The 15,778-nt window shown below is 35.8% G+C and overlaps 2 protein-coding genes across 16 annotated transcripts in view; one reads left to right on the forward strand and one right to left on the reverse strand.

The window, feature by feature from the left end:
• CAP (Cbl-associated protein) overlaps positions 1-15,778 on the reverse strand; it is a 158,150-nt gene that overhangs the window by 8,185 nt on the left and 134,187 nt on the right. For 14 of the 15 annotated variants that reach the window (XM_074177557.1, XM_074177560.1, XM_074177562.1 and 11 more), the window contains 3 exons: positions 4,379-4,557; positions 3,929-4,061; positions 366-532 (listed from right to left, as the gene is read on the reverse strand). In XM_074177557.1, the coding sequence (XP_074033658.1) occupies positions 366-532; positions 3,929-4,061; positions 4,379-4,557 (479 nt within the window). The remainder of the gene's footprint in view (positions 1-365; positions 533-3,928; positions 4,062-4,378; positions 4,558-15,778) is intronic. The other variant, XM_074177559.1, reaches the window with a different exon arrangement.
• On the forward strand, positions 11,655-15,697 carry LOC141483140 (zinc finger MYM-type protein 1-like). Its single transcript, XM_074177572.1, has 2 exons — positions 11,655-12,175; positions 12,592-15,697. Exon 2 carries the CDS (start codon positions 12,605-12,607, stop codon positions 15,527-15,529), a length of 2,925 nt encoding a protein of 974 aa, XP_074033673.1. The 5' UTR covers positions 11,655-12,175; positions 12,592-12,604; the 3' UTR covers positions 15,530-15,697.

Raw genomic sequence — 15,778 nt, forward strand, 5'->3', positions numbered from 1 at the left:
ATATAGTTTATATTTTAATTCAATCATTTACATTTTATGCATTTTATACTTATGTTGTTATTAATATTCATTTCTGGAATTGTGTTTGTAAGAGGAAACCTGCAAAATTTATTGGCTTCAGCCCTGTGGAAACTGTTGAAGAATTTTATAGGTAGAATTGTAACTTCTGAACATATTGAATCTTTTTTCCTACGAAAGAAATATTGTCTCCTGATGATGATAACGCAGGAACATATATAGTATTTTATATTATAGTGTTTTTAATGGACTAATGAAGTATCTAGAAAATCCAGTTATGAATTATGATGTTGAATGTAATTAAGAAATCATCTTCAATATTTATTCCGAAAAACTTTGTATTTTACCTCAACATAGTTGGTAGGACACAGACCGACCATGGCATTTAATTCTCCTTCGTACCAGTTTTTGTCGATCTGTCTTCTTATGTAGATTATGTCCCCTTTTCTGAAAGTTAACTCTCTTGCAGTCTGGCCAACAAAGTTGTACAGGGCTCGAGCACAGAGACGTGGATCTGAAAAAAAATGCTTCCAGAAAAAAGAAATAATAGTACCTACATAAATATTACTTATAAAATAAACTTATGAAATCAATGAATTGGAACATTACAAAACAGATATTCAAATTTAATACATTTGACGTTGTGAAAGTATAAAATTACTTGAAATTACTGATACAGATACATATAATTTATTCATCACTGAAGTTTTTTACACGATGGTACAAAACTTATCAGACTAGTCAAAACATATTATAGTATTACAACTTATAAAAACATTATAGATCTCACAAGAAAATGTGAAAAACTCACAGACAGTGCATCAAACAATGAGGTACTCCTCTATTGTATAAAACGTATTTTCATTAAGGTAATTGAATAATGTTGTTTTGAAGGTATTACAATTTTTTATTTCAATTCAGTCATTTAAGCTTAAATTAGGTAAGAATCTCGGAATTCGAGATACCCAGCTGTAAGTCTGTAAATGCTTGTATATTGACACCCTAAAAGTTGTTTCAAAACCTACATATGGTAGGGTGTAAGCAACTATTAAATTTCAAGGTCAAAGGTCACAAAAATCGGTTTTTTGCGCTTTTTTGGAAATATCTCATTTCCTATGGGTTTTTTGCTATTTGTATTCATCATCAATATTGTAGAATACAAAATTCTCTACAAATTTTGTTTAAAAAAATTTTTTATACGGTGAACCGTTTTCGAGATAGAGGGCGGAGAGCGCGCGGTCACAGCATCACTTCAGGTCAACCGGTGCCTCCGGTCGAAAACGCGCCCATATATAGTTGATGAACTATCGATAAATCAATGATTATAAATATTTGTCAATTTTTATTAACTATTATATTATATTTTATCATTTTTTTTCTAACTTATCCACTTTTTATTCAGTATTAATTTATTTAACAACAATCAATCAAGAATCAAACTCTAAAAAAACTGCAGTTATAATTAATAGGACAAGATATTGATTTACTTGTCATTTCAATTGGGCGTACACTGTCTTACGAACAAGAAATTTTCTTTAAAAAAGTTGGGAAAGGTAATGTAAAAACGGAGATATACTCGACTAAAAGTTTTGATAATTATCCTCATTCTAAAAAACATATTTTATTTCTGCACGCATTAAGTGGCTGTGACACAACTTCTGCGCTTTTTTGAAAGGGGAAAAATCATTTTTAAAAGTTTTTGAGAAACTGACAAATTTGGATGAACTAGCTGCAGCATTTGAGGAAGAAAATTGTTCGGTCCAGAGATTATTAGAGAGTGGAACTCAAACCTTATTGGCAGTCTATAATGCTCCGAAATCTGTGAAAAGTCTCGATCATCTTCGTTATATGCATTACGTCAAGTCTACAAAACTTAATAAACCTGTGCAGCTTTCAAATATTCCACCAACAAGTGCAGCTGCTCATCAACATTTCAACCGTGTATATTATCAAGTTCAAACTTGGTTAGGACATGATTTGGAACCCCAGGTATGGGGTTGGGCAATGCGAAACGATTTTCTGGAGCCTATCATGACAATTTTACCACCTGCTCCAGAAGATTTGCTAAATACAATTTTCTGCAACTGCAAGAGTGGTTGTGGTTCGCGATGCGGATGCAGGAAAGCGGGCTTGTAATGCTCTTTAGCTTGTGGCCAATGTAATGGGCAAGCTTGTCTCAATGCTCTACCATATCAGAGCGACATTAACGAAGATGGAACCTTTGACCCCGAAATCAAGGAAGAGCTTGAGACAAATGTCGTTGAAGACGATAATGAAGACCAGTTTGAAATTTACCAGCAGCCAGAAGACGATGATGAAGAGGAAGAAGCCCTTTATTTCATTTCTTCACTTTCAATAAAAATGAATGTATTCAATGATATTTTTTAATAAAAAGATTAATTCATAATTTATATGTTTTTTTTTTCATCATGTAAGAAGTTATAAATATTAATTAGGTTAAAATTCAAATATAATTCCTATATTTTCATTAACAATTCTGCAATTACATGGGCAGGTAAGTGTTGTTAAATAAATTAATACTGAATAAAAAGTGGATAAGTTAGGAAAAAAATGATAAAATATAATATAATAGTTAATAAAAATTGACAAATATTTATAATCATTGATTTATCGATAGTTCATCAACTATATATGGCGCGTTTTCGACCGGAGGCACCGGTTGACCTGAAGTGATGCTGTGACCGCGCGCTCTCCGCCCTCTATCTCGAAAACGGTTCACCGTATAAAAATTTTGTTTAAACAAAAGTTGTAGAGAATTGTGTATTCTACAATATTGATAATAAATACAAATAGCAAAAAACCCATAGGAAATGAGATATTTCCAAAAAAAGCGCAAAAAAACCGATTTTTGTGACCTTTGACCTTGAAATGTAATTGTTGCTTACACCCTACCATATGTAGGTTTTGAGACAACTTTTAGGGTGTCAATATACAAGTATTTACAGACTTACAGCTGGGTATCTCGAATTCCGAGGTGAACTTACTATAATGACTGGACTATTCCACCAAAGATCCTATTGAAACGGTTATAACATAGAATTCCTTGGTATTTTGGAGAATTCTGTCTGTATGAGGTTGAGGGAAATCATTTTTCGTTCATGAAATGGAATATTTGCTTTTGTAGTGGGAGTGACTGGGACGATGAAGGTTTGTCGAAGTTGATGGTCTTGTCGCCTAGCTACATATAATAGTGTCAGTTCATGTCTTCTAAGCTTTAAAGGTAACTCTCCAAGTTCACAGAGTACGCTGTCAACCGGGCTTGTAATAAATGCTCCAGAGATGATTCTGAGTGCGTTATTATGCATTGTATCCAGAGCTTTGAGAGTGCTCTCGGAAGCAGACGAGTAGCATATGCAGCCGTAGTCTAATTTTGACCTTATCAAAGTTCTATATAAAGTCAATAATGTCCTACCATCTGCGCCCCACTGTTTATTTGTCAAGCATTTCAACAGGTTTAGCCTTTTTTGACACACTGTGACAAGATATTCAATATAGGTTTTCCATGACAGTGACTGGTCGAATATCAATCCCAAATATTTTATTTCATTTTATTTTATTTCATTTTTTCTGTACCGAATCAGGGGTAATTGAAAATATTGGAATATCTAAATATTTCATCTGTAGTGCAAAATTTCACTAACACTTAGAATTCCTAAAATATGTTTTTTATTTTGATTTTATTTTGAACAACCTATCAAGGAGGTTAAGTACAGCGCCATCTGTCCGCGAATAGATCAAGATATATCAAGGAGGTTACGTAGAGCGCCATCTGCCCGCGAATAGATCAAGCAATAATGCCGATAATTCTGTCAATGCAGATCCCGAGCTTGGAAGTTACAAACATACATACATACAGGTAAAGCTAATATAAAGCGTGTAAAAAACTCACCTGGCGACTTTGGCAGTAGTTTAAGAGAGGGCGCTAAATCATCGAAATCGTCGTATCGGTTAAGAGAGATTGGAGACTTTTGAGAAGGAATGAAGTTGTCGGTGTGTCTTCTGGAGTGCATATCTCGAAGTTCCTATTGAGAAAAAAGTTGTTATTCAGCCATGAATCTTCAATCAACAGATATTTGGCAGTTAAAATATCCACACAAATATAACACACATTCATTATCAATGAAAGCTGCTGTCTACGTATGGACCACACCTGAACCCCACAGACCAAACCCACTTCACGTAGCCGGTTCTTCTGTTCATCAAATTTACTGTAACTGCCTGTTTACCTCCCCCTGTACATGTTAGTTGAGAAACCAGCTCTAGCTCACTGCCCTTGGTGTTATTTGCAAGCTGCTGCCGACACACCGGCCCGACCTGAAACCTATCGACAGAAACTTACTTGAAGTGACTTGCTAACCTGTAGATGTTTCCTCTGCCTTTCTTCTTCGTAGATTCTCTTCATTGCTTCCGCCTGACGGTGAGCTAGTTCGTCTTCGCTTAAGAACTCTTTGATTTCTTGACGTACCGGGGTTTTGTAGTGGATGGTCACTTCGTTCTCCACATACTTCCTTGGAGATTCTGGAAAGATCAAGAGTAGGTATGTCACAATTGGGAAATATTCAACGATAATAATAATCATTATTATTATTTCGAATGGAGAGACATTGAGTATACGTGGCTTTTCTTTGAAATTCTACAGATCCTACTTGGGTAATAGTATTCAGTGTGCTTTGGAAAATGATATGAAATTGTCCATGTAGCAAATCCCCCGTGGTGTTCCACAGGGCTCAGTGTTGGGGTCTCTTCTATTGATTTTATGAACAAATGGTCTCTGACTACTCAGTGTGCTTAATGTGTTCTGTTTGTGACGGGATATCACAATGAAGAAAAAGTGTCAGAAGTTATTTTTTTCAAGAGGCTTTTAAATAGAAATGAAATTCAAGATTGCAGTCAATGTGAACTATTAGTTGATATCCTTGTATGTACTGACTTCAGGAAACGATTTAACACCAAGTACATTCCTGGTGATATATTTAGCCATGTTCTCAAAAAAAATTAAGCTCTTTGCGTGAACATGTCTGGAATCTATGAATAAATATTTCGAAATAAAATCTCGAAACTACTTTTCTGGTTAATACCACGCTGGACATTGACTTATATCCGACTGACATAATATATCCGACGGATATAATTCAATATCAAGCGTGGCATTGGCTGGAGAAGGCATAAAATATGAATATAGTTGGTAACTAAACAATAAAAACGTGAAATTTCATTTAACTAGAAAGGCAATCAAAAACCAAAAACTCGTTAGATAAACTTCTCAACAGTTTTCTCACTACTTATTGGAAAGATATGTATAATACGAAAAAAACCTGGTGTGTTCTTCATTATACATTTCAATGAGAAGTTCGTCATCGGTTCAGACATACCTGCATGCTTCGGCGTTTGATGTGAGAGAATTTATGGAAACTCAAACGGTTAGTCTCATTTCTTGAACACGTGAATAATTTATAGCGTTTCTTCAACGAGGTTACTGAGATAGTATTCGAGTACATATATCTCAATCATCGAAATGAAAATATTCACCAACAGTAATTTTACTCATAAAAACGGAAATATAGATATCTATATTCTTCAAATGTGAGATAATTTTTCATCCACTTTTGATAAAGAATTGAAAAGATTCATTTTTAATCAAGCCGCACCAGAAATCGAAACAATTGTTGCCTTACCTTGCTCTTGGCTACCAAAAAAAATCTGTTTAAAATCTGTTTTTCCGTTAACCAGCTGTCGCACCCCTATGAATGACAACCCTCAGAAGTCGAAACTTGTGCGAGATAAGGACTAAGGACGATAGCAAATGAAAATCGATCGTTCAGCCTGGGGCTTAAACCACCGACCAACAGGCGGTCGATTTGAGTGAAACACGTGTCGATATGTGTCTTGGTCCATGAATTTTCCCTGCTTTTAATTACATCAAATCCACTTGCTTAGTTATCTCTAACTCGAGGTAACCTGATCGAACTCACAAAGTGCGGCTGGCTTTTGTTGATGACCCCATGTATTTGGGTTGTTTCTGTGCCTAACCTCGCACTTGGCTATACCGTACTGATGACAGCTGATAAGCCAGAACAAGTGTCAACATGTGTCTGCTGTTTACATATTTTCTGAGAAATTCTGAACAGTGATTAACCAAAACCTTTTTGGTGACGAACCCATGCCATTGAAATTTTGGCGTGAACCATTTGATTGTGTGATTGATAACTTGTTTATTTTGTAGTAATTCATGATCACTTCAAGTGAAACACTAGACGTGAAACAAAAACCATAAAATTTCCTTAGATTTTTCACATTGAAAAATAATAAAACTTCGCAGTGAACACGACGAGTCATTTATGGAATTTGTTGTTCTAGGATTTTTTTTTAATGTCTACTTAATGCAATCGGTGCTTCAATTTTGAAAGGGGCCATATTGTATGCATTTTGTTAATGCAAATTAGTATGATGTGAAAAAAATTGTACTTTTGAGCTGTTCAGATATTCTCTCACAGATTCTAATACTTAATACCTGAGCGAAATTAATACTTTTCATATCTATTGTCTCATATTACTCAGTGTTTGAGAATGACTAGTCAAGTTTTTGGTATTTCAAATGTAAACTTACTCGTATCATTTTCATTAAGATAATTTTTTGAATTCTTTGCAGCGATTACTGATTGGTAATTCTGAAAATCCTGAGGTTATCTGTATGTAAAGTAACTCGAACTACAGCGTAGTCTTATTTTGTGTACTTTGTTTATTTTCCGAGCGATTCTCACTTCTTTCTCTGATTGATAAATGAAATCAATTATTGGGAAGTCCGCATACAGATAATTTGTATTTATGTGACACTAGCGAACCGCCTCGGCTCTGCACGGGTGCAATGCTGATACTAAATACACTACAAAATGTATACATACAAAATTGCAGCCTCCGAAAATAAACCAGTACGGAGAAACATGTGAACACGACACGTTTACCCCCACGGGAGGCACGCTGGTTGGAATATTTGTTGAATTATTCGCAAATGTCGATTGTTTATGATTAAAAAACTGACCGCAGTCAAGTCAATATATTTTCCATGATAGGCATTATCAAACTAAAGCAACAAAAAAGATCACCCAATATTTGTCAGTACATATTTATTTGATGAATTGATGTTAAAATAATGTTTATCAACTGCGACTCAAATTCGTTTTGTTGATACGCAGATATAGCTAAATTTATCTACCAAGGGCAATGCAAACAAGTTGATAAGAATTATGCAAGACGTTATGTAAGAAGAAGCAATTCTCAAGTGCGGCGGTAATATTTGATAAACAAAATACATAGCCTGACATCTATCGGATTTTTCCAGAAGTGTGCCTTTCTTACAGTTCAGTTCCGAACTTTGACAATTGACGACGGTCATCTTCTTGAAGCTACATCTGTCAAATTACATACGATTTGATCCAGTTAGACTTTTTCCTTTGGGGTTTTCTTCAGTCGCAGGTGTATGCGATAATACAGGGTGTCCCTGGACTTCCTCTTTTCCTCTCGGGAATGTATAGATGGGGTCAAAATATCACCAGTACTTCATATAACTTTTTTTCCTAAAATCCTTCGTTACCAAGTAACGGGCCCTCGAAGTTACAAAATGAAAAATGTTTTTCTTTGATAACTTTTCAAGTGAATATTCAAAATCATCCAAATTTTGGTAATTGACTAAACAAATGAATTCCTTCGATGAGCTTTCATGCAGGAGTCAGTTGTTTTGCTACAAAGTCAGGAACGGACTACCCCCGATGGTCCACACCCCAAAACTTTGAAATGACAGATATTTTTCAATATTTTTCAACAAATTAAGGTTACTTGGACAATTTTATGAATAAAAGTACTCGTGTGGAAAGTCGATCGGAGCAACGAGTCTTGATAAAAATGTAGTTTCACTCGACGACATCAAACCCGCTCGTCCACCATTATTTGAAATGAATAATTATCAAAGCAGAAATTATAATGATAACGTTAATTCAACAACATTTATCCTGAGATGTCTACCATTATTCGAAAATATTAGTTTTTAAGGAAAATGGAAATGGTAGGTAAAATGTTCATAACGAATTTTTATAATGCAAACACGTTTAACTAACGAAACTCAAGAGCCTCAAGAGCAAACAGAAATGAAAAATCCGCTACAGAAACTGCTCGATATGACCACCTTCTCTCTCTATACATTTTCTTAGTCTGCGAAGACACCCTCTCTGTACTTGAAATAGCATTCCAGGGTCGTTTCGTATGGCTTCACAATGTAATGTTATTCTATTCAACAATGCATCTCTTGTGTGAATAGGTGTAGCGTAAACAAGGCTTTTTAGATGCCCCCACAGAAAAAAATCCAATGGATTTAAATCCGGAGACCGCGATGGCCATGAATATGGCCCACCTCTACCAATCCATCTATTGTGGAAAATATGGTTCAGATGGTCACGCACAATCAAACTAAAATGAGGAGGAGCGCCATCATGCATAAACCACATATCTCTTCGAGTTTGCAATGGAACATGTTCCAAAAGTCCATTCAAATCGTTCTGAATGAACTCCAAATAACGTTCTCCATTCAATCGGTCCTGTAGAACGAATGGTCCTATAAGATGGTTTCCTATGATACCAGCCCAAACATTCACGTTGAATTTCCGTTGGTGTTTGGTTTGCAATATCCCATGGGGATTTTCTTCGGCCCATATATGGAGATTATGAGAGTTGATAACTCCATCTCTACTGAAACCTGCTTCATCAGTGAATAAAACTCGATTAATAAAAGTCATATCCTCTCTTTGCCTATCCATGAACCAATTGGCATATTCCAGTCGTGCTGGAAAATCTTGAGGTGTCATGGCATGTACCTTCTGGATGTGAAATGGGTGGAGCAGTTGTTCCCTAATTATTCTATGAATAGTGGACTTGGATGTATGGAACTGTTCTGATAGATTTCTGATGCTCATTGAAGGATCATCAGCGACGGCTTCCAAAATATTTTCCTCCAATACAACGGTACGTACAGTCCTAGGAGCGCCCTCACCACCTCGTTTTGGCAAAACTGTACCTACAATAATATCGAAATAAAACAACGTGCTCAAATTAATTATCAATTATTACTTACCTGTCTCCCTCAAGCTGCGATCGACACGCTCGAATGTTTCTCTTGACGGTACTGTTCGATTGGGAAAATGCTCGGAATACAGACGACGAGCTTCTGCAGCATTACAAAATGCTCGTCCATAAAATACATGCATATCTGCATATTCATTGAATGTAAACTGTTCGGCCATATCAAAAAAATTCAAAATATCCTATAGAATATTGACAATACAATGATAGTCATATGACAACGCACCACTCAACAAAACAAAATCGCATTCCAGTTTCTCATTTTTTATCAAAACTTTCTAAAAGGTTTTTTTGTCAACATCTGTGAAAGAAATGGAACATAATTATTCCCTGGATATTTTTCACCTGATCATGTGCAGCCGTTTTTGTAGTTCATTCGTTTGCTTTTTATTAGTATAGTAAATAATTTTTCCGATGTGCGTTTTTTCAGCTAAATTTAGATTCGTGTTAAAGAATTTCTCCCATAAAATTATAATTATCAGTGAAACTCCTCAACAGTTTAGCTGTGGAGAAGAATTTGAAACATTCGAATGTTGAGTTTCATGAGATTCAGATAACTGATCAACACGAAACGTGATTATTCCACACGTATTATGTACATACAAAATATGGAATGAATTTGATATTTCATAGTAGAGTAGCTTGTTAGTTTAAAAACACCACGAATCTACAGAACTTGATATTTCTTTTGAAAAAATATCTGCTATCACAATTGTGACTTAAACTTCCATATAGGTACTGTACTTTTTGTTTACGACTTCATTTTAGCATACTTTGTACTATTCCTGTTATAAATGTTGTTGAATTAACGTTATCATTATTATTTCTGCTTTGATAATTATTCATTTCAAATAATGGTGGACGAGCGGGTTTGATGTCGTCGAGTAGAACTACATTTTTATCAAGATTCGTTGCTCCGATCGACTTTCCACACGAGTACTTTTATTCATAAAATTGTCCAAGTAACCTTATTTTGTTGAAAAATATTGAAAAATATCTGTCATTTCAAAGTTTTGGGGTGTGGACCATCGGGGGTAGTCCGTTCCTGACTTTGTAGCAAAACAACTGACTCCTGCATGAAAGCTCATCGACGGAATTCATTTGTTTAGTCAATTACCAAAATTTGGATGATTTTGAATATTCACTTGAAAAGTTATCAAAGAAAAACATTTTTCATTTTGTAACTTCGAGGGCCCGTAACTTGGTTACGAAGACTTTTAGGAAAAAAGGTTGTATGAAGTACTGGTGATATTTTGACCCCATCTATACATTCCCGAGAGGAAAAGAGGAAGTCCAGGGACACCCTGTATATCTCTCTTAGAAAGATTTTTCAAAATTATTACGAATTCGATTCACCAAATTGCAAAATTTTGATATTTTGTAGTCCCCAAACAATATCCAAAACAGTTTGTTCCACCTAATAGTCTTCATTATCATTTCTTGATGAAGCCCATTGTGCCCAAAACGGGTGTTGGAGAATCTCACGAATAAATACTTGAAATATAACAGAATTAGAATTCACATACCCATCAACAACTTCATGGCATTTTTGATCATCATTTTCCGGAAGAAAACTCCACTAAGTCAAAAAACTAATACTAATCCTCTAAAAACGAACGCCACTGAGTAATATCGTTTAAAAATCCGCTTTCACGCGGCAAACACCAAGAACGGACTATCAATTGATAAATCGATGTCCAGTATTCTTCACAATTTCCAAAGAAAGTTTCAATACCCCCCTTACTCATTCTACTAGAGAAACGGTTACAAGTGTCACTGTACGCTTGTGGACATTGTCGATCACCAGACTATATCTAGGCCAATAATTTATGATGGCAGACAAACTTTTACAGTGGTGTGTAAAAGATTCCAGTGATCATAAGTGATGCCAATTATATTCTGCCGAAACTCCAGGAAGTTTGATGTTAATGCATTCGTAAATCACTTCGAAAGAGTCAACGTACTATTAGATTTCCTTCGAAAGTTCTTCGTTTTTCATATTTTAATGGAGAAAGTGGAAAGGTTTTCTTCTGAAATATTTAGATATTCAGATAATGTAACCTCAAACATCCAACGCGGAACCTGTACAAACTGGTACAGGAAACGAGACTGCAGTGTTTTCTGAAGACTTGGACTAAATAGACAAGTCAGGCAGCTCCCAAGGGACCAAAAAAAAACATCAAAATCAGCATGAAAACGACTTGTAAAGAAAATATCCGAAATGGTTAATCTCTCCCAAAAATACACCTTTTTCAATTCAAAGAAGATAACTTATTCTTGAACGAATTCAATATTCCTTGGAGGCCATTTTGAAGCCTTTCTAAATGCACCTAATATGTTTATCAACCAGAAGGTACTTTGTGGCTAATGCAATGAACCACACTGTGAAACAAATTGATTGTCAAGTAGAAATTCCGTCAGTACCATTGAAAAACTAATAAATTACTGGAAAGCCAGGAATTTTTGTCTGGAAATCCTATTTTTTCAGCGAACCAGGCCCGTGCTGGGCCGCCGGGACACCGGAACGTGTCCCGGTGCGCCCTTTGGCCGGATGCGCCCTTTGGCCGGACCTTTCTGGCACCCTCCGGCCCCGAACCTTACAAATTTTACATTTAGAATGCCAACATTAAATGTTTAACAGCATAATTAACACCGTTTAAGTAAACAGAAAATTTAAATAATAAATATAATTAAATTTGGATCATTATAAGACGAAGCTTATCGTCGATATTGCCGAGCGGCCGGGTTGAGTGTTGCGGCTGTAGGCTACACAGAATGAACTACGACAGCGCCCTCAGGAAGTGTGGGGAGTGGGGGCGGTACGAGAGTCCCAATTTCGTCTACCTGTTCATGCTTGTATGTTACATGTTACTCACTAGTCAGTAAACTCATGCAGTCGGCCTGATTGTAACTTGTACTTGTGTAGTATTGTATTAGTGTTTTATTTCAAGTTATTCGGTGCTGTTACTGTTCTTCCCGTGCAAGTTTCAAACCCTTAATGTTAAAGGTAAGTGTTGTTATTATTCTTATTAGTGAGTTGAGGTTTGAGGTGGAAAAAGCACATAGATATAGATAACCTAAAGCAAAATACTAGGCATAGACCTAAGCCTTTTCTGCATAGCATAGACCTAAGCCTTTTCTCACAACAGTGGAACAGTGGCTGGTAAATTTGAGAAAAAAACAGAGTATATATAAGGGGCGTCTAAGTTGGCCAAAGCATTTACTTTTACTAATCATCTCATCAAAATATTTTATACAGATCACATTAAAATTATTATTGGTAACATACTATGTTTGTTTATCTTTTACTCGAACTGTCAAATAGCCACATGTTGTCAAAGTATGCTCTTTTAATCTTGCATTTATTTAAAACTAAATCTTGTTTTTTTAAATACATAAAGTGATCAGTTAAATTTTTTTTAGCGGGTTACAAATCATGGACAAGAAAAATAAAAGGAAAAAAAGTGGACATGAATTTCGTCAAGAAAAGAAAAACAAACTTCTACTCGAGTCTGCAATATCATGTTCAAAAATAACAGCTTTGTTTAAAAAACCAGACGGCCCATCTGAAGATGAAAATCTTGAATCACATGCACAAAACAAAACGTTTGAGGAAGCAGAATTTGTTAGCTTCAACTTGTCTTCACCATCAAGCTCATCAAATCTTGATTGTTCCAAAATGATTTATGATAATCAGTTTTCCGATCTCAGTTCTGATAGATTTCAGGGGTTCAAATTAGTTGAAAATTTACAAACTGAAGAGCAAGACCCGAATTATCTTAGTCCTCGTAAACTGGAAGCACCTTCACTTGACACAGGAAATTCGGCTCGAAGATGTTATTCTTCAGTAGAAGAATCTCAAGTACATATAATCAATTACTTCGAAAAACCAAGCGAAAGACATTTATCGGCATATCTTGATTATCATCCAATACAACCTGATGAAAGAGAGTTGCCTTTTAATGACAAAAAACCCTTATACACTGTAAAACGAAACGATGGAGAAACCTTTCAGAGACATTGGATTTCATATGACGAAAATTCAAAGAAACTGTTCTGTTTTATTTGCATCGTTTACAGCAGCAACTCCAATTCAACCTTTTGTACAGGGTTTGAAGACTGGAAACATGTCCACCAAAGAGTTAATGAACATGAAATGTCCAAAGCTCATTTTCAATCCGTCGAGGCTTTTATGGTAGCCAAACGTAAGAAAAGTACTCGTGACCTTCTTTTTTGTGATCAACTAGATAAGAGGAAACAAGAAGTCTTAGAAAGGAGACATGTGGTGAAAATTGTAATAGATGTCTTGAAGCTTATAGGAAAGCAAGGATTGGCTTTTCGTGCATCAAAGGAAGCTGCTTACTCTCTTAAAGATGACACAATCAACCATGGCAACTTCTTAGAAATTATTATGTTAATGTCCAAGTATGATCCACAGTTAGAGAAACACTTGAAAAAGGCTATTGAAGAAAGTGATACGCGCATGTCTAAGAGGTCAACAAAAAAAACAGACGTGGAACACGAAAAAAAAGGCAAAAACAAAAGGGTGGGCAGAGGAAGTGCCGTGACATTTCTAAGTAACAACACGGTAGCAAAAATAATGATCTGTATGACAAAAGAAATCAAATCTGTCGTGGCAAATGAAATCAAATCGGCCGGCAAATACTCAGTTTTGATGGACACGACGATAGACATAAGTAGCAATGATCAATGTGCAATAGTTGCCAGGTATGTTAAAGGTCATGAAGTGTGCGAGAGACTACTGGCATTAAAAAGTGTGGTTTCTACTACAGGAGAGGCATTATTTGACACTCTCTCTGGTGTATTGACAGAACTTGAAATACCTTTGAGTGATTGCGTCGCAAATGCGTTTGATGGTGCGTCTAACATGAGCGGTCAGTATAATGGTTTGACTGCACAAATGGCCAGCAAAATCCCAAATCACATTCACACGTGGTGCTACGCGCACGTTTTGAATCTCGTAATATCTGATACAGCTCAATGCCTCACTGTAACAATCTCATTTTTCAGCATAATGCAAGAGACCCAGGTTTTTTTGAAGGATTCAATTAAAAGACTGGATATGTTTAGGAAGCAAAATCCTGAGTACAAGTTGGAAGCCATTGGGGCTACCAGATGGCGAAGCCGCAGCAATGCAGCAACGAAAATATTCGGCAGAATAGACATGTGGACCTCTTCTGAAGAACAGTCTTCAAACACAGCTAAACCTAACAAACACATTTATCTGGAGTTGGTATTGGCTCTGTTCAAAATTTCACATTCAGCTGATTTCAACGCCAAAGTGAGACATGAAGCAACTGCTTTACTTAAGAAGTATCTGGATTTTGAAACAGTACTTGTTGGCATGATATTCTTGCAATTGTTCAAAATCACTACGCCACTATCGGATTACCTCCAAACAAAGAATCTGGACTACGCCCAAGCGTGGAGGAATATTGAGTCTTCTCTTAGTAGGCTAAAACACCTAAGGGAGAAGTTTGATGAGACTTTGAATGCAGCACAACGCTTTGTTTTGAAAATGACGCAGAAACTCGAAGAAAGAGCAAAGGCCGATGAAACTCTTAATGAGATTGTTATTGGCAAAGCAATAACTGAGAAAAGAAAGAAGAAAGTAAAGAAAATGGCAGGAGAACTTGCTGAAGACGACAGTGTTGGAACTTCTCCGGAAGAAGAATTCAAAATAAAGATCTTCTTCGTAATTGTAGAGAGAGCTGTCCAAACTATGGAAAGCCGTTTTGTGCAGCACAAATCGCTATACTTGGATCTGGCATGTTTTGACCCAAAAACATTCAAATCCCAAGAATCTCTTCCACCTAAAGCATTGAAGAAAATAGGAGAATTAGTTTTGAACGTTGATGAAGAAAAGCTGAAAGAAGAACTTATCTCATTCGTAAATGTATGGCCCCAGATTTCAAATGCAAGTTTGAACGCCGACTATGAGAATGAAGATGTCTCAGACGAGAAAATCGATGCGCAAGAAGAAGAAGATGATGAAGACCACGAGGTCCAGTGCAAAGAGTCGGCATCATGCAATAGCTGTATCAAGTGTGCATATAAAGTTATATTAGAATATAACATGTACTGTTTACAATACCCAGAACTTTCAAAAGTGTATAAGTTTCTTCTAACTATCCCATTGACTCAAGTCTCTTGCGAACGAGCATTTTCAAAGTTGAAACTTATCAAAACCAGATTAAGATCGTCTTTGACAAATGACAATTTAGAATCATTACTGTTGATGCAATCAGAAGCTGATATTTTGAACTCCATAGATCCAGACAGCGTTATTGACTATCTTTGCAACTCCAGCTCCGAACTTAAAAGACTTCTTCAGGTTTAGATTCAGTTTGCAAATTGACTCAAAGAAGACCTACATTTGTGAATTATATATATTTTTTTATTTCCTTAAAAATTATGTAATAAGTGGTAACTTTTTTTTAAATGTATATATTGCATGTTATATGTGAAATGTTTACCGAAAATTACACTTATTACGTTTCAACTCCTACTTTCTCTTTTAATTATTTTATTTTAGCTTAAAAGCTTAAGCTTAAACATTTCTTCAAACGATATAAGTACGACAGTTATT

This window comes from Leptinotarsa decemlineata, unplaced genomic scaffold (genome assembly GCF_025532065.1).
Source record: "Leptinotarsa decemlineata unplaced genomic scaffold, Ldec_3_MD MMD2_tig00002974_RagTag_RagTag, whole genome shotgun sequence".
NCBI lineage: Eukaryota > Metazoa > Arthropoda > Insecta > Coleoptera > Chrysomelidae > Leptinotarsa > Leptinotarsa decemlineata.

Coding starts and splice junctions, on each gene's coding strand:
- LOC141483140 (XM_074177572.1), top strand. CDS start 12,605: ATGGACAAGAAAAATAAAAGGAAAAAAAGTGGACATGAATTTCGTCAA.